Source organism: Callospermophilus lateralis, chromosome 2 (assembly GCF_048772815.1).
Source record: "Callospermophilus lateralis isolate mCalLat2 chromosome 2, mCalLat2.hap1, whole genome shotgun sequence".
Classification (NCBI taxonomy): domain Eukaryota; kingdom Metazoa; phylum Chordata; class Mammalia; order Rodentia; family Sciuridae; genus Callospermophilus; species Callospermophilus lateralis.
The window spans coordinates 33,684,266-33,707,912 of record NC_135306.1 but is presented as its reverse complement, the minus strand read 5'-3'; the positions used below and the strand labels follow the sequence as shown (position 1 = coordinate 33,707,912).

The window sequence follows — 23,647 nt, the reverse complement described above, 5'->3', positions numbered from 1 at the left end:
TTTAGTGCTGAGTAATATTCCATTGTGTATAAATGCCACGTTTTTTTATCCATTCATCTATTGAAGGGCATCTAGGTTGGTTCCACAGTCTAGCTATTGTGAATTGTGCTGCTGTGAACATTGATGTAGCTGTGTCCTTGTAGTATGTTCTTTTTAGGTCTTTTGGGTATAGTCTGAGAAGGGGAATAGCTGGGTCAAATGGTGGTTCCATTCCCAGCTTTCCCAGGAATCTCAATACTGCTTTCCAAATTGGCTGTACCAATTTGCAGTCCCACCAGCAATGTACAAGTACACCTTTTTCCCCACATCCTCACCAGCACTAGTTGTTGTTTGTCTTCATAATGGCTGCCATTCTTACTGGAGTGAGATCATGTTCTTGTAATATAGTCTCTTAATTTGTATTTCTCTGACTGCTAGAGATGGTGAGCATTTTTCGTGTATTTGTTGATTGATTGTATATCCTCCTCTGAGAAGTGTCTGTTCAGATCCTTGGCCCACTTGTTGATTGAGTTATTTGTTTTCTTGTTGTTTAATTTTTTGAGTTCTTTGTATACTCTGGAGATTAGAGCTCTATCTGAAGTGTGAGGGGTAAAAATTTGTTCCCAGGATGTAGGCTCCCTATTTACTTCACTTATTATTTTTCTTGCTGAGAAAAAACTTTTTAGTTTGAATCCATCCCATTTGTTGATTCTTGATTTTAACTCTTGTGCTATAGGTGTCCTATTAAGGAATTTGGAGCCCGACCCCATTAGATGGAGATTAGGGCCAACTTTTTCTTCTATTAGACACAGAGTCTCTGGTTTGATTCCTAGCTCCTTGATCCATTTTGAATTAACTTTTGTGCATGGTGAGAGAAAGGGATTCAGTTTCATTTTGTTGCATATGGATTTCCAGTTTTCCCAGCATCATTTGTTGAAGATGCTATCCTTTCTCTATTGCATGCTTTTAGCACCTTTGTCTAATATAAGGTAGTTGTAATTTTGTGGATTGATCTCTGTGTCCTCTATTTTAAATTTAGATAGAGGGTCTCACTGAGTTGTTTAGCACTTCTCTTTTTGCTGAGGCTGACTTTGAACTCGTGATTGTCCTGCCTTAGCCTTCCAAGTCTCTGGGATTACAGGCGTGCACCATAACAGTTGGCTCTCAGTTTTTTAAACAAAAGATCAGAAGCTGAGCCTTTATATTTTAAGCAGTTGTGGAGAGTCCAGGGACTCTGTTTGTCCCATTTTGCACTCACAGTGGCAGCCCCTGAAACCTTGGAATTCTGTGGCTCCATTGAATACAGTTTGAGAACCCTGGTTTATACTATCCTTGTTTACAGCTGAGAATGCTGAAATTTATTCAAAATCACCCAGCTACTTTGTTGCAGGGGCAAGGCTAGGATTTAATGGTCTTGAGAGAAGTGATGCCATATGGTAGTTACAAGAACACACTTTGGAATCAAAAATTATGCCTTCTATATAACTTGGTTTAACTTTCCTGAACTTCTGCTTGTAAAATGGGGACAGAGCATATCCTCATGGATTGTATGAGATGATATAGGTAGATCGTAGGTTTCTTTTAGTTCAGTTATTAATTCCATAGTACCTACTATATTGTAGATGTCTAATAAATACTTGTTTGAATTTGAAGAGAGAATATTCATTGTACTAGTCTAGGCTTGAATCTTTTTGTAGAAAATATATTTTGTGCTGTTATTATCAAGGAGAGAGAGAGATGAGTTTTTGCATGCAGTTGATTTGGGACTGGTAGACTCAGTGAGACCCACTTTTACAAACTGGCTCCAAGGCAGCACTCACTCCTAAGAACTGTTTCTTTTCACTCTGCCCCTGTTGAATAGATTACCTGCTATGCTGTGGCCTGCACAGAAACTGCAAGGATTGCTCAGCTTGTGGCTCGTCAGAGAAGTTCTAAAAGGAAAACTGGGAGGCAAGTTAACTGTCAGATGAGAGTGAAGAAAGCCCTGCCATTTTTTCTAGAAGGTACGACTTTTTTTATGGTTAAAAACATTTAAGCCTTTCCATGAATATTTTGTCAAAAAGAATTTTGGAAATATTGCTTGTATTCTTAATAACCACCTGTATTTGTTAACATCTGTACGTCAGGAGTTTGGATTTCCATTTGAAATGATTAAGTGAACAGGATGAGCATGACTTAGGAAGTCAATCAATTACTAACTGTATTGGCAAGGTGTAGTTTTATTCCTTTGGATTATTTGAGGGAAAGCCTCATTCAGAATGTGGATAAACCAAGAACCTATGATTTAATGTCTTATTTAGCAAATTATGTCTTTGGTACAAGACCTCTATTTTCAAAAAAACATGAATTATATACTATGAAAGAGTGTCCTAGATAGTGCAGCCTGTGTTTAAAACTAAGTTCTAAAACTAAGTTCTCAATAAATAGTTGAACAATAATATGAAACAATAGATGACTAAATGCCAGAATGAGCATTTGGACCAGGCAGCCTTCACTGTGAGTAAGAATGGCAGTGGAGGACTTTGTGGCAAAGGGGAGAAGAGCCCAGAATCAAGCAGTGGGTAGAGTTTGGATTGGTGGAGAAGAGATGGAAGGACCATGCTGTAGTTATGAGAATGTGAGGTGGCTTCCATAGAAGTGCCAAGGTGGTGGCTCTAGGGTGAGTGAAGAGGCTGACCTGAGTACTTCTAATCCTCTATTTCTACTCCGTAACCCTCCAGGGGCCCCTCCTCATGTTCTTACAGACTGTTCTGAGAATAGGGATCCACAGAAAACCTCTGGCCAGTGGAATGGCATGATGAAAGTAGGGTTTGAAAAACTGATGGATTCCATTATGTATAACTAACTTCACAGGAAAACCAAAAGCAACCCTCAGACAACCAGGATTTGCTTCAGATTTTTCTATCAGCAAAAAACCTAATCCAACACTGTTAAGAGACAAAGGAAATGCCCATGGAGTTAAATCTGATGTTGAAATGCCACCTTATCAGATGCACACAACTCTTGGAAATGAAGTATTCAAAGACATTCCAGTGCAGAGGCATGTGACCATGTCCAACAGCAGGTATTTGAACTTTATCTGACTGAAAGGAGAAGTTTGATGAACCTAGGATCAAAAAGTGTTAAAAATATGCTCAGATTAAGAAAGACTTTCTGTCTTATATAATATAAATTCACATGTAGAGAAATGAATCCACTTTTCCTGGCTGCCTGCCGTTCTTTGAATGTATCTGTGTTCTGTGTTTTCTATGCACTGGGGGTAATCTCCTTGTAAAATTCATTTTAAAAGCTCTCACAAGTTGTTCTAAAATGCTGTTTCAGTATAACTTACCTTTTTATGAAAACCTTTCATTATAAATAATTTTGTAGGTTTTAAGTAATTCTGAACAACTTTACATGCTCCACTTTGCTCCAATAATCATCCCCATTATTAAGCAGTTTTCCCCAGGTGTCCATGCAGGAGAGGGCTGGACCAGCATTAATAAGACAACCTAGAAGCCTTAGTTTGGGTTTTGTCACTTGCTAGCCTGATAATAAATTATTTCATCTTTTGGATTTATGGTTTCTCATTTGTCCAATGAAATTAGATGATCTCAAAGTTTCTTTATGGCTCTAAATTTTGTGGTTTGAGGCAGCTCAGAGGTCAGCAAACTGCAGGCCAGTTCAGACCCCCTGCCTGTGTTTGTAAATGCAGTTTTATAGAAGCTGCCCATGTCTTCTTTATATATAGCATATGTACATTCTTTACATATGGCTTGTGTAGCACAGGGGCATGGTCCAGTGGTTGGGCAGAGCCTGGAGAGCCTGCAAAGTATCCTTCACAGAAAAAGATTCTGCCCCTGATATAGATGAATCAACATCCCATCCTTCCATCCTTTTAATTTGAAAATTTGTGCCTTTTCACAATAAATATATTGTATTCTATCCCTTTAAATCAGTGTTGGAAAATTCCCATTTCGGGTAAAAGATAATTTCCCAGGAACCTTCCCCCTAGATGTTAGAATGTTTAGGAAGAATTAATTTTTTAAAAAAGTTGTTGTAAAGAGTACTATATATTTTTGGAATCTTCTATTATTTACTTACATTTATTAATACACAAATATGTTCTCCAAAGAACTGAATTTTTAGAGTCCTCCAAACTGTTCAAAATTGGGAAATATGGGTATTGCTGAGCAAAATGCACTCATTGATTGAGTCATTCAATCATTCTTCCAATGTCCAGTGTGTTTTTATGTACCATAAATAATTCAAATTCTTAGGGTCTAGAGGGGGAAGGAGACATGAACAAAAATGGAATTTGTGTGGGGATTTCTTTGTCCTCGTATTTGGAAAATGTATATTCAATTCATATAAAATTATTTTGGTAAAGTGTATCAAGTAGGGATCTGTTTCTTTTTTTTCAAATAGTTATTTGAACAATCCTTCCATTGTCTACTTTGAAATTCCACTTTTATCATGTGCTAAGAGAAAATATAAATTCAATGTTGAAGTATTCTATTGTTTTATTTATCTGTCCAGTTATTTTAAATGTTTTAACTTTATAATGTATTTTGAAGTAGAAGTCCTTCATTTCCTGGTTATACTCCAGAATATTCTTTGCATAGTTTTCTTCTGTTTTACCAGTCCTTTAAAGGTGATAATTTGGAACTCTTAACTACCATGTTCTCAAAAGAGGTTGTCAAAGGCCTAGTTTAAATTTAGCTTTTAACTTGGTTTTCTCGAGTTAAATGTAAAAATGAAAGATGAAGCTAGATTTCACTTTTCATTTTTTCCCCATTTTGGAGTGTGTTAATGACTTGTTTTGCTATTTGTGGAGATTTTAAGTGTTAAAACTTGGTATTCTTTCACACCTTAGGTTCAGCCCAAAGGCATCCTTTCCACCACCTTTTCAGATGCATCTCTCAAGAACCTGTACTAAGGAAGTGAGTGGTATGTTTTCCAAACATCTTTGCGGTATATATTGGCTTCTGGAGCCTCTGGGCCCCAAGAAGAGTATCTGATGGTGGCTTTTGACACTTGTTCTCACCTTCCCCTACTTGGAATATGCCTCTTCCCCTTTTTTCTGAATGCTTTAAATCATGAATTCAGGTGATCTTAAGATAAAATAATACTTCTAAGGATGTTAACACTTGACTTCAGGCCTTCTTCATACCAGACCTCGTTTGTTTCATGTCCATGTTTTGTCTCCAGAGGTACTTGTGCCCCTCCTCACTCTCTCCCTCATTAGGGGTCAGGCCCCAAGACTTTGCTGTCTGAGACCTCACAGGAAATCCCCTGATCCAGATTTAAAGTACACAAATGTGGGATTTAAACTCATAAAAGAATTTCAGGTTTTTCTGCTGCTTAAAAATTGGCACTGTAAACTGTGTGTAATGACCACTAAGCGTCTAAATGTGAGTATAATTAATTCTTTAGCATATAAAATCCAGAAGTGCTGTTAAGAAAACAATAGGACACATAATAAAGTCATCCAAGTCACAAATTCATCCATTTGTCTTCTTCTTAAACAATAAGGATTATAGTATTTTTGGAATCTGTGCTTATATATTGTAAGAAGCATTAATGTGATTTTTACATGATTTTCTGCTTTCAGTGTGATTGGTACTGAGTTGAAATTCTTTTTCTTCCCATAAGAACACATCTCCAGTGTTTTATGGAAATTGAACAATTTGATTTTTGTTTATTTGAATTATTTTTACACATGTATTTTTCTAAACCATGGCCACTCAGTAAAGTCATATTCTCTTTTAGAGTCTTAAATTAGTATAAGCTTATTCTGTGGAAATAAGAGGACTTGTTTCAGGAGGATTGCAGGTCACCCATCAGATTGAAATGGATACAAGTAAATACATCCTCCTCTCCTACCCACTGGCAGCCTAGAGTTACTTCTTCATTTGTTTACCAACAGGTACAGGAGCTTAGGTGACTCCAGTAGCCCCACAGAGCAGGTGTATTTGCAGGGTCAGCTGTCATTAAGGAGAGTCTGGCCAGTTTATTAGAAGATGGTTGTTTTCTTCTTCCCAGTCCTTTTTTGTTTGAAAAGAACCTAATTAATTAGCTACATTCCTAATAAGAAATATATAAGGACATCCTGAAACTTTGTTTTCCATGCCATTTCAATCTGGGTCTTCATGGCCTCTGATGGGAAGAGCAGAGTCGATTTCTAAGCATCTTCAAGGATCAGCTCCCCCTTTGGCTTCCTGGCATCTTCAGAGGCCAGTGTCCCAATACCAGTCTATGTGTATCTATTAACCAATTTAAAAGAAAATAAAAATTACTGGATCCTAGCAGAAATACTGTTTGATTAAAATATGAATCTATTTTGCACATAGATGGTAATTTTTAATAATCAGTGTCCCAGTGGAATTTTGAAGAGGTTTAGAATAAATTTTATAATTCTTAAAATATCAGAGCTGCCAACTATAGTGAACTCTCAGATTTCTTTCCCTTAAGATGTCAAGTCAGGCATTCTGAGATTTAAATAAATATGAGTAAGAAAGCTAGCCACAACTTTATAAATACAAACTTATGAAAGATGAATACTAGGGAAATAAAAACAATTCGGATATTTCTTATGTATGAGTTCAAATCTGTATTCATTTTTATAAATTGCAGCTAGTTTGATTGTTGTAGCTGGATCTGTTTTTGAACCTTGGTGTATTGTGAAGTTGTTTTCATTAGTAAAGGAGAAGATTATAATCTTAAAATCAGGGCAACTTTTTATCTTCTGTAAATCCTTCTTTGAACTTACTATTAAGGCATAATTCTTAGGCTTTGTGAAATATAGTTTTAAATTCAGCATCGCATATATACCTATGTTCTAAAATTTTATCTTACATAGTTGCAGGAAGGAAGACAGTTGGTTAAATAATAAATTGTATCATTGTTTACCTTCCAAGTTTGTCCTAATGTTTAAAGTGAACTATAAAGCATCCTTGCAAAACAAAAGGTCTAACATTCCCCATTGGGTATCTCTTGACCCCGCCTGTTATTTCAGGGATGGTAGAATGAGGTTGTCACGGTGCTACTGTGCTTAATCCTTACCCCGTCTAAGATTCTTGACCCCCACAAGCCCACTGGAAAGCAAAGCCTGGAGGCATAAATGCTAGGTAATGGGGATAATCTAAACTGTTAAGCATTTTGGTTAATTCTATCATTTTTTTAATTTAAAGATAATTTTAATCAGACTGTTGAAAAACCAAATGTCACGCCTCCTGCCTCTTACACTTATAAAATGGATGAGGTTCAAAACCGCATAAAGGAAATACTAAACAAGCATAACAATGGCATTTGGATATCTAAGCTTCCACATTTTTACAAAGAGTTATATAAAGAAGACCTTAATCAAGGAATTTTACAACTGTTTGAACACTGGCCTCATATTTGCACGGTACGTTTTTCCTTATTCCTCCCTTCTGATGTCCTCCCTCCCAGCTTTCCAACATGAATTCTGGTCATCCCACCTTGTATCCAGGGAGCATGATGCGCTGCACATATGTTACCTTGTTAATCTTGATCTCTGAGATTAGCAGACGTCCATTCTTATTTATGTGAGAAGTGTGTCAAGGTTGAGGTCACTGTGTGTTATATTTGCTGCTGTTACATATTTGGTTTTAAGTTATTTTCAAAGTGCATTTAATGTTTGATAATATGTACCATATACCATTTTGTATTATTTAAATGCTACCATTGAACACCAAAAGCTTTGCCACTCTAATAACTTACTGGTAATAATTTTTATTAGCCTAATAATTTTTATTAGAACTTTTATGTTCTTGTTTTTGAGCATTTTTAAAGACTTTAAGCTGAACAAATTTTGGTTATTTTGGTTAATTATGTATATAATACCTTATTTTTTATTTTGAAATTATATAATATTTAAATTTTTTACAAATTTTTACAAATTCAGAGTAAAAATTTTAAATGGAAAATGACTTATGAGTTTCCATACCTATTCATACTTGGGAGTTTATGATAAGATAATGGATCAGAATAGTTTATTAGAAACTTCAACAAGAGATAGAGACAACACGTTTCTTAAATACAAGTAATTAACTTTTAGACATGTATGGGCACCCCCCCACCCACTTCTTGGTGTTTCTAGTTATTTTATTCTCCATAACAGTTACTAGTATTTGTGTAGCTTAATTTGTTACTTCTGGGGGACATTTTAATCCTTGCTACTCCGCCTGCCCACAGAGTCCCAAAACATCTCTGGCACTGGAGTTGAGGGGAATACCTACCTCAAGGGCAAGACCTAAAATGGACAGTTTCCTCCTGCATTTCAATCTAAAACAACTAATTTTGTTGTTGTTGTTGCTTTTTTCATCACTTGAATTAATCTTTCTTGCATGATTATTTTCTACCAAGTCAGGGTGAACCATGAAACAGAAGTACAGTATACCTTTTCTCTCTGTATGCTATGTCTAGCTAAACTTTGGTAGGTTTTATATGGAGCCACTAGTAGTTGTTAGGTGTCAGTGATTTATTTTGTGAGGCACTGTGTCTAGGATACTCCAAACTGCCAGTCACAGTGATGTCTACTGAGATTTTTCAGAACTTTTTTTTTTTTAATGAATATTTTTTGGCAGCCTACTGTTAAGTAATTTTGAGCGATTTTACCATGGTTCTTTTGAAACAGCTTTAAACAGTTGCACCATAGTTATTTACCCCTTCTCCTAACTTGCTTTCTCCTTTCTGAAAAGCAGAAACACTGAGAGCATGGCTAGGGCCAATGTTATTCTGTAAGCAAAGCCAGACAGTCTCAAAGGCAGTGCAGAAAACAGGATAAGAAGAAACTTGGTAATGGGTGGCTGTCTGTATGGCTTGTCATAAACTGAAGAAGAAACCCAATTACAGTGTATTTCTTTAAAAAAAGAAAAGAAAAGAATTACTTTCAATCATATAAAACATTCTTTGTAAAAAGAAAAGAAGATTGAAAATTAAAATTATAAAGAAATTTTAAAATCTCCCATAGTTTAACCACCCAAAAATAACCACATGCAGGTATTTCCCTTTGAAAGTCATAGTGGGCAGCATCACTTCAGGGGCTAAATAGCAGCTCTGAAATTTTCTTTCATGCATAAGCAGAATTCTAAGGATACTGGATGACATTTGCTGCAGGCAGAAATATGCTTTTAATCTGTTGTTCTTAACCTTTTGGATCTCTCAGAAAAATATGTACTGAGCATTTTTAAAGCTAAAGAGAATATAGAGTCATTAACGATGTTGAACCAGTTTTATGGTGTCCTAGGCAACTTGGGAGGGAAGAGGGCATTGTGCAAAAACTGTCTTGGAAGCACAGAGCTCCCAAGGCGTAAGGCTACAGACCAAGAAAGCTGAAATCCAAGTGTTCCCATTGGATCCTGCGGGGAGGACAGCCACACCTCCTGGCTGTTTCAGAGCTGTGGTCTTGTTAATTAGGTTCTTAACTGTTGTGTTAGGCTGGTGTTTATACATGCCACCACTGACCTGAATGCTAGGGAGAAAACAGAAAGCAAGACAGACATGGTCCTTGCCCTTAGGAAACTTGCTGTCTGGTGGGGAACAGAAGCGCTAAGCAAATAATGATAAGCACATAGTTGTTGTTAGGGAGAAGAGCAGAGTGTGGAGGGAATGTGTAAACAGGACTTACTTGGTCTGCTGGGGGTGGGCGGGCCTGGTAAACTAAAGCCTGACAATGGGAGTAAACTAGGGAAGAAGATCCCAGACAAAAGAAATAGCTTGTGCCAGAGCCCTGGAGTTTTCAAGAAGCTGAAGGAAGTTCAAGAAGAGAGTGTCCCAGCTGCTCGGGAAGCTGAGGCAGGAGGATCGCAAGTTCAAAGCCAGCATCAGCAACTTAGCAAGGCCCTAAGCAACTCAGGGAGACCCTGTCTCTAAATAAAATATAAAAAAGGGCTGGGGGTATGGCTCAGGAGTTAAGCCCCCCTGGGTTCAATCCCCAGTATCAAAAAAAAAAAAAAAAGGGGGGTGGGGGGGAGAGAAAGAGTGTATCTCTGACAGGCAGGCAGAGGCCAACTTGTTTCATTAGAGTCATCATTTAGTAGAAATAAGCAATTCCTGCCCTGAAGTCACCCAGGATCCTGGTCTCTGACTGACTTTGGTTTCTAATAAAATTCATAAAGAAACTATGACTGTTGACTACTAGAGATTTGGTCAAAATTCTCTGAAACCTAGGTGGAGAGAGAAACGTCTCCTTTCCTATAGCCACCTGTCTTATGGAGAGCTGAGGGGCCCAGCTAAGAAGAGCTCCTGCCATAGCTCTAAGACCTGCTGAGAGGCAGCTGCCAGACTGCCCCAGGAGGGTTCTAGGTTGGGCCTATGGCACACCAGGCCTTAATCATACAACATGATATTTTGTGAATAGCAGCATAAAATTATAGAACATAAAATGTTGTGAAGGGGGCAGATGCTTATTAGTAGCTACTATGAAGAGGTTTTAATATGAATTTTACTATTTACTTTTGTTATGTATCATTTTTTATCCATTTGATGTCACTAGTTATAAGTTGTTTAGTACTCCTCAGATTCTTAAAAATTCCAATTCCATCCATATAGCAACGTATTAAACATCAAAGGAAACAACAGCAGTTCTGTCACTCACATAGGGATATTTTTATATTTTGTATATTTAGGAATCTGTCTAAAGTGATAATCAGTTATGTAAGATAATAAAGCACCTTTCAGCCCATGCAGAATGAATTGCCTTTAAAAAAAAAAAAAAAAAAAAAAAAAAAAGAATCTTTCTAGATTGATAGGAAACAACTCAGATTCCTGAGAAAGTGAAACGTAAGTCAAGCAGTTGTGGACATCCTCACAGTCCCCAACAGTGCCAGCAGAAGCAGTGGTGGAAGTTAAACTGAGGACTTGGAAGTATAGCCACATATTTTTAAGATGCAATCTGATTTCTTTTCCAAATTTTTACCAATAAAAAGAAATAGTTAATGAACATGTTATTGGGTTGATGTTTAAATTGTATTTCAGTGAACATCTGAATAGGAGAAAGGTGAAATAGCACTGTGGCAAAATCAGAGAAGTTGGTGTTGCTACTCTAGAATTTGAAGCAGAAACTACCCAGAAGGCATTGAGTACAAAGAATGTGGGCTTTTAGATTTGCCCCTTACCATTTCTTAGCTGTATCACTTTCAGCATGCAAACCATCTTCCCACAACCCCAGTGTATTCTAAAATGTGAGTAGTTCTACCATGTCATAGGGTGGTTGTGAGAATTAAAAAGATAAAATATAGAAAGCAGTATCATAAACAGAAGGTATTTAATAAAGGTAGCTGCTTTTGAGAGGCAGCCCAGCTTACACAGACCAAAACCAAAATGAATAAGGACGTGCCCAGCAAGTCTTTCAGAGGATGTCATCTTAGTGAAAACAGAGAAGCTAAAGAGAAAAGAATGAAGTTTAAATTGAAAATAAATATGAAGCAGTGGATGAAATGAACTCAAGGAACTGATACTTCAAGACAAGTGTTTCTGTTATTGTAGGGAACAGATTCCTCTCCTGTCCCCACCCTCACCAGAGGTAACAAGACCAGGGTAGGCCTCCAGTGCACAGTGAACCAGCAGGGATCAGGTACCAGCAGGGATCAGCCCAGAAAGCTCTGTACTTGCTTAACCAGAGTATTCCATCATCTTCCTGAAGGAACATGCAAGCAAGTGGCCTTACCTTGGGCCATGTGAAGGAAAATGGTCTGAAGTTCATTCTAATATAAATGGTTGCAGTATGTGTCTGAAGAGGAGTGCATCAGTGAAAACTCTTTCTTAGGTGAAGGCATGGGAATGAGAGAGCATTGTCCTCAAAATATATAGAGTCTATAAAATTACTCATTCAAGAAGGTGGTGAAAGTTTCCCTGGGTAGATGGTTTACAAACAATCAGGGTTACAACGGGAACTTTTTACATTCACCCTTGGTTAAATCTGTGGAACGTACCACAAACTCTTACACAGTCTTAAACAGAATTAACTGAAATATTAAGCCAAGGCTATCTTGGGTTTATCAACCCCAGCCTCAGTGCTGCAGAGGTAGATGTGAATGTAGGTGGCATGAAACATCAAGTTGAATGATGTAGCTGCTATTTTCCTATGACACAGGATCCCACCACCCCCCACCACTGCCTTTACATGCTTTGAATATGTACTTATCAGTTTGTCTTCCTTGTGACCCAGTGATGCCATTGGAGACCTCATCTCTTTCTTAATCCTCAACTTTCCTAGTACTTCTCAGATTGAGCACAAAAGCTACCTGTTAAAGAGTTCATCAACCAATCACCCTTTCTGTAAATTGGCTAATTATAAGGTACAAGGCTCCGGTCGATGACTCTTCCAGGTTTTCATTGTTGCTGGTACCAGGGGGTCTTTTATTCATTACTGACATCAAATTGGCTTGATTTTGAGTGGGTTGTTTGTTATTTGATTTTCGAGTTCGTAACCATTGCCAGTACCTAGAGTGCTCAAAAGCAGGTCTTCAGGTAAATGTGATTTTATTGCACTCTGTTTTCTGAGTGGTGACCATATAAATGAAATTTAGAATATAATTTAAAGCTTCAACAAAAAATGTCTACTCCGTGGAAACCAAACTGTGCTTCTTGATTTAGTTGGTTGATAAAAATTCTGTTATAGAATCCCAAAGAAAATTCTAATTCCATGGAGACGGTAAGCTCACTTGGAGGCCCATGCTGCATAATTAGCAGGTGAGCCTTCTGAGACTCAAAGGAGTTTGGCTTCAAGAGCTTTAAGTTTGCAGCACAGTAAACTATAAAGAGAGAAGCGAAGACCTTTTAGAGTTAAGGAGAAGAAAGTTTCTAGGCATGTAGGATGAAGACTTTTATTTGTTTGATCAAATAGATTTCTGAAGAATTAATGTTTTAAGTCCTTAAGGCCTCACATCTATGAAATCTAAAGCATCTACTTGAAACTTAACAGAAGTCCAGACAGGTATGAGATTCCTGAGGAGGCAGAGATTAAGCTGAATATAATGAATTTGTGGGGACAGCAAGCTTAAGGCATATTTGATATTGAATCTTCTGATGATTACCATAGGAGGTGGCTTGTTTCCATGGCATATGCAGTTCATCTTTTATGTTACCTCTCTCTCCTGCTGTGAGGTAGACATGGGAATCCATATGTAGTGTATACATTGGATGTGGAATTACAGGTCATGATTGTTTGGGTGACATCCAAAGCCAGAGAAAAGATGTAGAGCCACAAAACAGAGTAAAACATGAAGGAGAAGGGCGTGATTATGATCCTCAGTCTCACCCGAGTCAGTGAAGGAGGAAATCAAGGGGACTTGAGGAACTAGGAGCTGTGAAAGCCTCCTTTTCAGGGCTGGGACCTGTGGCACACTCCTGTAAACCCAGCAACTTGGTAGGTTGAGACAGGAGGATTGCAAGTTTGAGGCTATCCTTAGCCACTTAGCAAGACCTTCAACAACTTAGTGAGACCTTTTCTTAAAATAAAAAATTTAAAAAGGCTGGGGATGTAGAGTGCCCTGGGTACCAAAAAAGTACCAAAAAAAAAAAAAAAAAGCCCCTCCTCTTCAGAGACCCATCTAAAATGGTTAGGAGCTGATTATCATATCAAGGAAATACTAAAAGCCATGTTGACTTATGTGACCATTTGTGAAAAACAGGAGGCAGCCATTCTGTCTAGGGGGAATCAGGAGATGAACACATGACACTTGTCAGATGCTTCAGAGCTCAGCAACATCACCTTGCCAGATACAGAACAGCTCCTCTGCTCAAAAACTCTTGGAGGCTGGAGACAAGAGAGCAGTAGGGTCTCTTTCCTAAGCCCATTACTAAACAATTAAAAAGAGATGACACATTCTAAGTGGGAGAGATGGCAGTCACAATAGGGTGTCTGGGAAAGCAAGTTTCCATTTGTATGAAAACTTTTAAACAAAAGAGTTTAAGGTTTGGGCTATGGTTCAGAGGTAGAGTGCTCACCTACCATGCATGAGGCACTGGGTTTGATCCCCAGCACCACATACAAATATGTGTCCACCTATAATTAAAAAATAAATATTAAAAAAAGAGTTTAAGCTGGAAAAAGTCACATTTGTTTTAGGTTATATTTTTTATATGTGTATTAGATTATATAAATCTATATATTTTTAACTCTAATGTTTCATTAGTTTTTTTCCCTTTGAATTGAGAAACCCTTAAGTCATTCTCCAAAGATTGGTTAACCAAGTGTGTGGACCAGGCTTATTTTCCATAACACTAAATCCATCCACGAATATTTGTCTAAAGTGTTGAAGGATATCAGAATCAATTTAGTATCAGGTTTCATTCCTAATGTCAAATATGTATTTACTGCTCATTTTAGTAAAAATTGTCTGAATTTAAAGAGGCCAAAGCACTGGAGAACAAGTAGAATTTATGCACATAACCAACCCCTTTCCAGATGAAGAAGCCATTAAAAATTGGAAAGTGCCTACAATTCAAGGAGCTAGTCATTGGTGGGAATTATTATCTATCTTAAAAAAAAAAAAAACTGCTGAAGAAAAAAATCTACCTTCTAGTTTAGATGATTGTTTGGCTATTTTGTGGGCTTTGGATGAATTTGGGATTACTGGTCAAAAATTTGCTTTGTAGGCTGATTGGTAAAGTTTGACTTAAGTGCTGCAGACATACCTGGAAGCTTATCAGCACTTCCAGTGGACTTTATCCTGGAATAAAGGCCAGAATAAACAGAATTCTGCTCTTACCCTGCACCAACACATATTAAGTGATCGTAGTATTCTGTTGAAGACAGTGACTTCAAGCTGGGCACAGTGGCACACACCTTGTAATCCCTGCCACTCTGGTGGCTGAAAGACAGGAAGATCAAATTTGAGGCCAGCCTGGGCAACTTAGTGAGACTCTCTCTCAAAAATAAAAAGGGCTGGGGATGTAGCTGAGGGGTAGCACAGCCTTGGATTTAATCCCCAGTGGCACTAAATAATAATAGTAATCATCATCATCATCATCATCCTATTTGGAAGATCTTGTTGTACTGGTTATATTCAGAGATCATATTGAGAGATTTGCTAAAGTTAAGCATTTTGTTAAGTCATTGGTCCTGATGACATCTGAGGCACAGATGGGAATTGAGGCTCTGGGACTGGAAGGGGGCAGACTGAATAAACACTGAGGCGTCCCATATTCTTAGTTGACTCCTTGGAAAGAAAAAGAATTCATTAAGCAGAAGAATCTTCTTATCCTCTTATGGGTTAGAAGAAGCCATATGGACAGTTGGGGGATGAGGCTTATGAAAGTCGTTTAAGATGAATAAGATGATCTGTCCCCCAGATTGGAATTAGCCTCTACTATCCACTCCAGAGAAAACCCTGAGAGGAGGTTGGGAGATGAGAACTGAAGTAAGAGTTTTAAGATGGGCCCTGCAGACTCATCTGGGGCTTTGGGTACAGAGTGCTGCCATGTTTGGATCTCAAACTACACTCCTTGGGATTCTCTGCAAGTAAATCACTCACACAGGATTCTGTTTTCTTTATCATGTGGCAGAAGTTTGTTTTTCAAACCTTCTTTGGCTACCCAATCTAAATTCTTGTACCTTATCAAGCATCCAAAGCATAGAGCCTATTGGCATTTTTAGACTCCATATTTCAAGAAATGGACTAACCATGGAAAGAAGGATTAGCACACATCAAATATCTGTGCTACCGTGGCTAAACTTTAAGGACATAAATTAGTGACAGTTAAATGACATGCCATCCAGAGCTTGTGCCAGCAGGAGTCCACAAATGGTGGCAGGAAGTTCTTGCAGCTGGTAGAGGGGCCATAGAGCCCTTCTGCTGTCATTTTTGCTTTATGTTTTTCATCCAAGAACTTTTTTACTCATTCCTCAAAACTTAAGAAACACATTGGCAGAAGAATGAGAGGGGAAACCTAATGTTTTACATTTGTATTAATATAATTTGCTTATGTATCACCTAGAATGTATAGTCAGACTGAATAAAGGGAATCTTTTAATATCTTTAAAGCACTTTTCTGGTGACAAGGTGATATCTTTCTTTGCACAGGCACATCTATGTTCTTTGTAAGCTGTAAGGAGAAGTGAATGGTGTCAGCATTTACTAAAAGTTGCCCACTCAGCATCCTTAAATACTCTTTTTTTGGGAGGGTGGGATTGCCCCTAAGTTTGTGTTATTACCCTGGTGGATCTTCCTCAGGGCTTAAACTGCAGCTAAGGAATAGCCGAATAGGACCTGATGAAATACGAACATTTCAGAAGGCAATGAATATTAACTTCAGTCCAATGGCCTGTCATACAGGGTTTAAGAAACTGTTTTTATAGAGGGCCAGATGGTAACTGTCTTAGGTTTTTCAGGCTCTAGAATGTCTTAGAGCTGCGCAGCTATCACACATCATACAGGCTGTCACAACTGTTGTGCAGCTGTAGTGCAAAATACAGGTAATAGACTGATGGGCATGAGAGTGCTTCAGCAAGATTTCATGTACACTGAAATTCCTATCATTTTCACATCATGAAATAATTCTTCTTTTGATTTTTTTCAGCCTTTTAAAAATACAAAAATCATTGCTAGCCAAGCTGTAGGTTGTCGTTTGCCAGCCTCTGGACTAGCAGTAGAAAGGTCTAGAACTAAAACAATGAAGTCACACATCAGTTTCCTTATCTTTCTTACATAAAAAAGATGTATCAAGCTCTGCCCTCACACATGGTATGCACATAAAATTAGAAATTGGATGGCATACAAATCACTTGTTCATTGTAGTGACAGCACTTTCAGCTAACTTTGTGTTACGCTACGGTGATTGTAAAAAATTGTACCTTGTCTTTGGGGCATCTTTTTCTAAATAATGAAAAGTTGAGGGTTGTCTTGGGATATTACAGAAAGAAGACAGAGAGCATTCCTATTTTGTCTTAATATTTCCTGATGTTCTTCCCAGTGGTTTATTCTGGACAGTGATGATACCTGTTCATAGCTTTGTTTCACCTTGGATTCAGTCCATTTTGTAAGCTGTTGCTTTGAATTTGGCAAAAGAGCCAAATGAGCAGAACACTTACAACAGGGCAGAAGCACTTATGGTTTCCTAGGCAATTGAAGACTGGATGCCTCATAAGGGAAATTAATACTATTTTATTTTCATTGTTATTTACGAAACAGGGCTCATATTATTTTCAGGAGAAGGCAATGCATTAAAATCATAGTAACTGAGAAGAATAAAATGCATGCTTTTATGTGTGATCCGATTGAAAACAGCATTGCTAACAAATATAAAATGCACTAACGTGTTTTCAAATAGTTATAGTCATTGAAATGTCAGTCCTTTACTTTCTTTAAAATTTTCAGGTGGAAAAACCTTGCAGTGGTGGTCAAGATTTACTTCTTTATCCAGCTAAGAGAAAGCAGCTTTTGAGAAGTGAACAGGACACTGAAAAAGTGCTTCCATCCCCACTACCTGCTCCCAAACACACACCACCATTGAAAGGAAGTGGAGCAGTCATGCCAATGGACATCAAAGAGAAAGTGGCAGAGCTGCTGGTGAAGTACACCAGTGGCCTTTGGGCTAGTGCACTCCCCAAAGCATTTGAGGACGTGTACAAAGTAAAATTCCCTGAGGATGCCTTAAAAAATCTTGCCTTGCTTTCTGATGTGTGTACCATAGACTACATTTCTGGAAATCCCCAGAAGGCCATTCTCTATGCTAAACTTCCATCACCCACCAACCAGATCCTAAAGGATGAAGGGCAAGCACAAGGCGATTATGATATCAAGACTATGATTGAACAAGAATATTTGCAGTTAGAAAAAAACATTGCTGAAAGTTCCGAAACCTTCATGGAGGACATAACAGTCCCTCCTTTGGTGATTCCGACCGAGGCATCCCCGTCTGTGTTGGTGGTTGAACTGAGCAACACAAATGAAGTGGTCATCAGGCAAGTTGCATTTTCTGATTATTTAGGATGCTTGTGTACTGTTGACTGTGCTTGTGGATGCCGGGGATCAAAGGAAAGATAACATACTCTTAGTTTTCTAGAGTTATAGTGAAGTATAATAATATATTTGTTAAATTTCAAAACATACAACTATTCTTATGAGAAATGATGACCAACCGTTTAAAAAAATCAGGATGATAAAAATGAGCTTGAAAAAAATTCAATGTCAAAAGCATTCTAGTCCATAGGAAAAGCAACCCCCAGCCCCGACTAGGTAGTATTATTTCATCAGGGTCTATGGTATGTAGCATTTCCTAAAACTCAGAATAGCTAAGCAGCACCATTAGCCCTTGGACCCAGAGGTGCTCTGGCAACATGAGCCTTTCAGTATCATTGCCAGGGAGGAGGAGTCATCACCTAAGTGGCTGATGATAACTGGAATGACAAAAAACAGCTCAGCTCCAGGCACTCACCTTGGACTTTGGAAAAACTGTACAATACATGGAAAGTCTAGAGTGATTACAATTTGCAGTTTGCTGCTCAGGAAAAAGAATGGGAGCCTCTGTGGTGAAGCTCTGGAGCGCCAGCCCAGGGTACAGCTGTGGCTGGCAGGTGAGGAAAAGGCTGAAGCAGAACAGAATCCAGGTTCCTTCAGCCCAAATGGCCCTGTGGTTTGAGCTGCCAGATACTCAGGGCCAAGCGGGAAAGGCCCAAAGAAAGACCACCAAAACCAAACTCCTTCAATAAAAGAAGAGCTAAAAATATAAAAACTCTTGCTTTCTATGAATAATCTGAGTCTTGAGTAGATAATGGTGTGACCCAGTTTCTTGGGATGCTCAAACTAGAAGCAACTTTAGAGAGGGCTTGTTTTATACAGGGGTAGTGACCATATAAAGTGTTTATTCTGGGAGTGGTATGGCTTAATGATAAACATAGCTCAGGGAAGGCCAGGGAGTACCATTATGGTCCACTAATAGATTGAGGTAAAGATGTCAAGGGGCAGATTGCTATTTACTATTTGATGTTGTAAAGAAAACTTAAACCTACTTACAGCAGGGTTCTGTGGTATCTATTACCAGTAATCATCGGTGCCATTGTCAGAGATCATCCAGTGCTGGGCTGGTTAATTGTGATTTCTGACTTATTAAGGAAAGGTTGGCAGGAATCTGGATCAGTTCTAGGACATTAATTGAGGGTTCCAAACTATTCCAGGATTATTAGTTTCAGGGTCTTCAGATTACTTAAACTTCTTTGTCCAATGTAAATTCAAATCCTGGAGTCTGTATTCAGCAGGACAGCTGGCAACCAGTAAGCATGATAGGTCGTATTTACTGTTAGGTTGACCCTAACAGTCATTGGTCCCCCTCCTTAAGAGTTGGCAGACCCTAACCAGACTGTACTCTATTGTATCCCATCTTCTTCACCTAGGTAGTCAGTAAGTAGGCCCTGAAAAATGGACTTCTGGCTCATAAAGGTCCTCAAGGGGTGCTTTAGCAGAATCCCAAGGTCAAATATGGGAATCTTTGTCTCCAGTCTCAGAAATTAACTTTGTAAAACTTGTAAAAATTTGTAAAATTTGTCTGTATGCCTCCTTGCTCAGATAACTGGGGACAGTGTATGACCCCATTCTTGTCATTGTTCACTCTCATCCTCTACCCTCACCCCAGCCATGTAGCTATCCTACTCTCCTAGCTGCCACAGAGAGCACCTACATTTCTCCCTGCCTCCCTCTTCCCCACAGGAGCCTGTACCAGGCAGACTGCCACCTCAGGGCTGCAGCCCAGGCTCTGCCATTTGAGCTCCCAGGGCTGGACCAGTGCTACCAAGGCCCTTGAGACTCCAGGAAATGGGTACTTAGGCAGAACTGCAGACCTCCCAGAGCTCAGGGTGCAGCTGCATTCCAGGCAGCACCTTAACATCTGCAAAGCTCAGTAAATAAAAACTGGTACAAAGAACTATGATGTGGTATGCCCCAGCCTCCTTTTGTGGTTAAAAGGCTCCATCTCCTGTCTGGGATAGCTCCTGTTTCATTACCCACATTTGATTTTCTAGGTTTTATATCTTGGAACGAGGCCTTTAATGAAGACAAGAAACAACAGCCTGCTTGTGGCAGAAAAGAAACTAGTATATTTTGAGACATAAACTGGGACAGGGTGACTGCAGTTGTCAATGCTGGAAAGCTGTAGAAAGAGCTAGAGCATGTCTGAAAATAATACTAGAAATAATTCTCAGAAAGTAGACTTTTTAGAGTATATACTCACCTCTTTTGAGAGTGTCAAAACTCAATATTTTGTTGTGATTTGTTCACAAAGTTGGGGGCAGTATATGTCACATTGTTGTGTTCAGTATGTTCAAGGCTGTGTGTTGGAGCCCAGGGACTAGCATGTGCTAGTTCCTACCCTGGGCTTTTTTTTTTTTTAGTAAAGTTTCATTGCTTTGCAGAGCATGAGGTTCAGAGCCAGCCTTAGAGGGGGCAGAACTTTCTGGTAGATTCTCTTCTCAGTATTGGACACAGATCCCCAGCACTCTTAGTGGAGCTCTGAGGGTGATCCCCACTTCCTTGGATTCCCTTAGTGTCTGTTTTCCACATCTCTTCCTCTATTCCCTCCCTCAGGTCTTTCCTCAGCCTTGTCCTTCCTGGGGCCTCTTCTGGGCTATTATATCCTCTGATTCTCTGGATGGTTGTGGAACATCTGCCCCGTCGCATGGTGGGTTGGACCTCAGTCTTTTTGTGTGATCTCCATAATACTCTAATCTTGCTTTACTAGGGGATGAATATTTCCTGCCTTCCCTCCACCATTGGTATAAACAAGTCTAAGACTGGAACCAATGATGGCAGTAGAAGAAGCAGAGTGACACTAAATGAATTCCTGTAGTTTTCCTCCCACTGAGTTGTTTCATTCATGTTCTCTTCCTTTTACTAATACAGGTATGTGGGCAAAGACTACTCTGCTGCTCAGGAGTTAATGGAAGATGAGATGAAGGAGTATTACAGTAAGAACCCTAATGTCACACCAGTCCAGGCCGTGCACGTTGGGCAGCTGCTGGCAGTCAATGCCGAGGAAGATGCTTGGTTACGTGCACAGATCATCTCAGTAGAGGAGAGCAAGCTAAAGGCAAGCACCGTCTGCTGTGTCATGGCATCACAGGGGCACACACCTTATTCTGTTTCAGATATAAATGTTGCTTCTCATTTTATGTCCTTTCCAATCTAATCCTACATAGTTTTCACTGGAAATTGAAAAAGTAATGTCAGTAAAAGATTATCCCTGTCAGCTTTTAAGTCAGTGGTAGGCATGTTATGTCTCAGGAGTTTGCTAACAAAACAAATAAATAGAGCACATGCAAAGGATACCCAGAACCCACCGTCTGATCAGGAAAAGGTATGTATGCTTTCTTCCCATACTGACCCCCTTTGGGCAGCTCTTCAAGGAATGATCAGAGAGCTGCCACTCTTCCTCTCCCTCTAGCAAGAACTCTTGCAATTCTCAGGAGTGCTCCTAGGGCCACCCTCTCAGTCCTCTTGGAAAGGTCAGAGGGCTCCTTCACTGCCCTCCGCCATCAGCAGGCTCCTTGACTTCCAGCCTGACCACATCTCGGGTCACCTCTGCCCCTTGCCTCTTCTCACTCTCAATGTAGGGTCAGAGAAACAGGACTCTCTTGCCCACAGTCCCAGTTTCCCTGAGGGCTGTGGTGCCTCGGCCTCACAGCTCCCCATACAGTGTACAGAGGAGCTACGTGGGATCTCTGCTGTATCGTGATCACTGTCTGCTGTTTTTACTGTGTCATATCTTCCTTTCTTGGTAGAAACTTTATTTGTAAATTATCCTTTGAATAGGGCCTGCCTCCTGGATCTGTCAGGCAGAGAGGCCTCTAAGTTCTGGAGAATCTGGAGGAGGAGAAGAGGACCTTTTCTTTCTTGATTGCTAAGATGTCTCCTTTTCGTTAAGCGAAAATGCACTTCAAGACCTCTGTGTGTCGCCGTGCTGCCTGAGAGCAGGTGCCCCTCGCCTCCCAGTCTCACAGTTCCTTCTGCTTGAGTGGAAGACTCTCAGGCCGCCAGGGAAATGTGTCTAGAGATCTTAGGGTTCTCTCTGGATTTGCAAACAGGAAAGCCCACTTCTGTTTCAGCAACCCCTATTCCACAGTTTAAAACCAAATTCCATTTGCCATTTCACCCTCTGGCCATAATCCATGTGTACCATTGAGTGCAAACAGCCCACCCCAGAACCAGGCTCTGGTCTACCAGTTGCTCCCTGCTGCAACTCCTGCCCACATACAGCGGGAGGGCAGGGAGGGAAGCTTGCTGCTTCATACCCAGTTTGTTCCATAAGTAAGAGAGGCCCTGGCCCTGTCCAGAAGTAAGGTCACCCAGCCAGTAGCCACATTTCCCATTCATAGAGAAATTTAGAAAATTCCTTAACCGAATCTTTAGAGACACAACTTTTTAAGAAATTTGACTGACTTTAAAAATCTGAAACTATAACACTGATTGGCAATTGAAGACTTATCATATGACCCCTGAGCATTTGATAGAAGAGAGATGAAAACATGGGGCCACAAAAAGGCTTGTTGTACATGTTTGCCACAGCTTTATTATTAACAACCTGGAACAACACCAACAGGTGAATACATAAACAAGTTATAAAGTTATAGTTAATTTATACAATGGAAATACTATTCAACAATCAAAGGAATGAAGTATTAATATTTATAATATTATTTATAATGACATGGATAAATCTCACATAAGTCCATGTAAGTGACATCTAAGAACAGGTCAGCTTCATCTGCAGTATAAAATCTGAACAGTGGTTGCTTGGGACCGAAATGGAAAGGAACTGGTTGCCAAGGGGAAGAGGGAACCCTATGGGGGCAGTGAGAAGGTCTGTATCTTGATTATGGTAGTGATTCTATGGACTGTTCATTGGTCAAATTTGACTGCATACTTCCAATATCTTTTATTCAGTGTAAATTATACTTGGATAAGTTTTAAAAGAAAAATCTGGAAAAAGCTAAGGACCAAGTTGGTCACTGGACTAGAGAAAGCAAAGAGTTTGTTTGTAGTGTGGGCTCTTGCCTGCCTGTATTTGTGTGCCCATGTCTGGGTCCCTCTATTCTTCTGGGTCTCTAGTTGATAAGGGGTAACCATCCCCAAACTTTGCTAGATAAGCTTATACCTCTGGCCATTTCTCTCCTCCTGTCCTTAGGGAGTTCAGTGGAAGCTAGTCCATGTTAAGGGGTAGGGATTTCTTATGACGAGAAGAACTTTGCGTAAGTCCTTGTGTCACATTAACAGTGCAACAGTATTTATAATAAATAAGGCAGATATTCCACTAGGACATGCCCACTCTACAATTTGTATTGCTACTGAGAACGGATTGTTAGAAACAGGAAAAAGTAACTCAGTGTCTTGGACAGTAGCATGCTCTAAGACAGCGATGGTTGTAGCAAACCTGACTCATCTCATTCCCTACCTCCTGGTGGCACTGACTGATTTCTCCCATTACCTGGAGAAGCCCCAAATATTTCACATGAACTTTGTTTCTCGGAAGCTGCACTTGGCTTGGCAGCTCTTGGCTTGCTGTCTGACTGCGTGGTCCTTGGCAGATAAGAGGAACAGGACTCTCAAGTAGGGCTTTAAGACCTGTGGCCACTTGATGGTGCCAGAGAACCACAAACAGAGCCAGATACCTGGACTTTAAACTTGCTGGTGTTCCTCCCAGGGCATTAGAAACTGCAGAGCACAGGATA

The 23,647-nt window shown here is 39.5% G+C and overlaps 1 protein-coding gene across 1 annotated transcript in view; it reads left to right on the top strand.

The window, feature by feature from the left end:
- Tdrd7 (tudor domain containing 7) overlaps positions 1-23,647 on the top strand; it is a 66,930-nt gene that overhangs the window by 15,837 nt on the left and 27,446 nt on the right. Inside the window, exons 3-8 of the mRNA XM_076843259.2 lie at positions 1,841-1,982; positions 2,833-3,043; positions 4,835-4,908; positions 7,152-7,369; positions 17,307-17,893; positions 20,823-21,009. Of these exons, the coding sequence (XP_076699374.2) occupies positions 1,841-1,982; positions 2,833-3,043; positions 4,835-4,908; positions 7,152-7,369; positions 17,307-17,893; positions 20,823-21,009 (1,419 nt within the window). The remainder of the gene's footprint in view (positions 1-1,840; positions 1,983-2,832; positions 3,044-4,834; positions 4,909-7,151; positions 7,370-17,306; positions 17,894-20,822; positions 21,010-23,647) is intronic.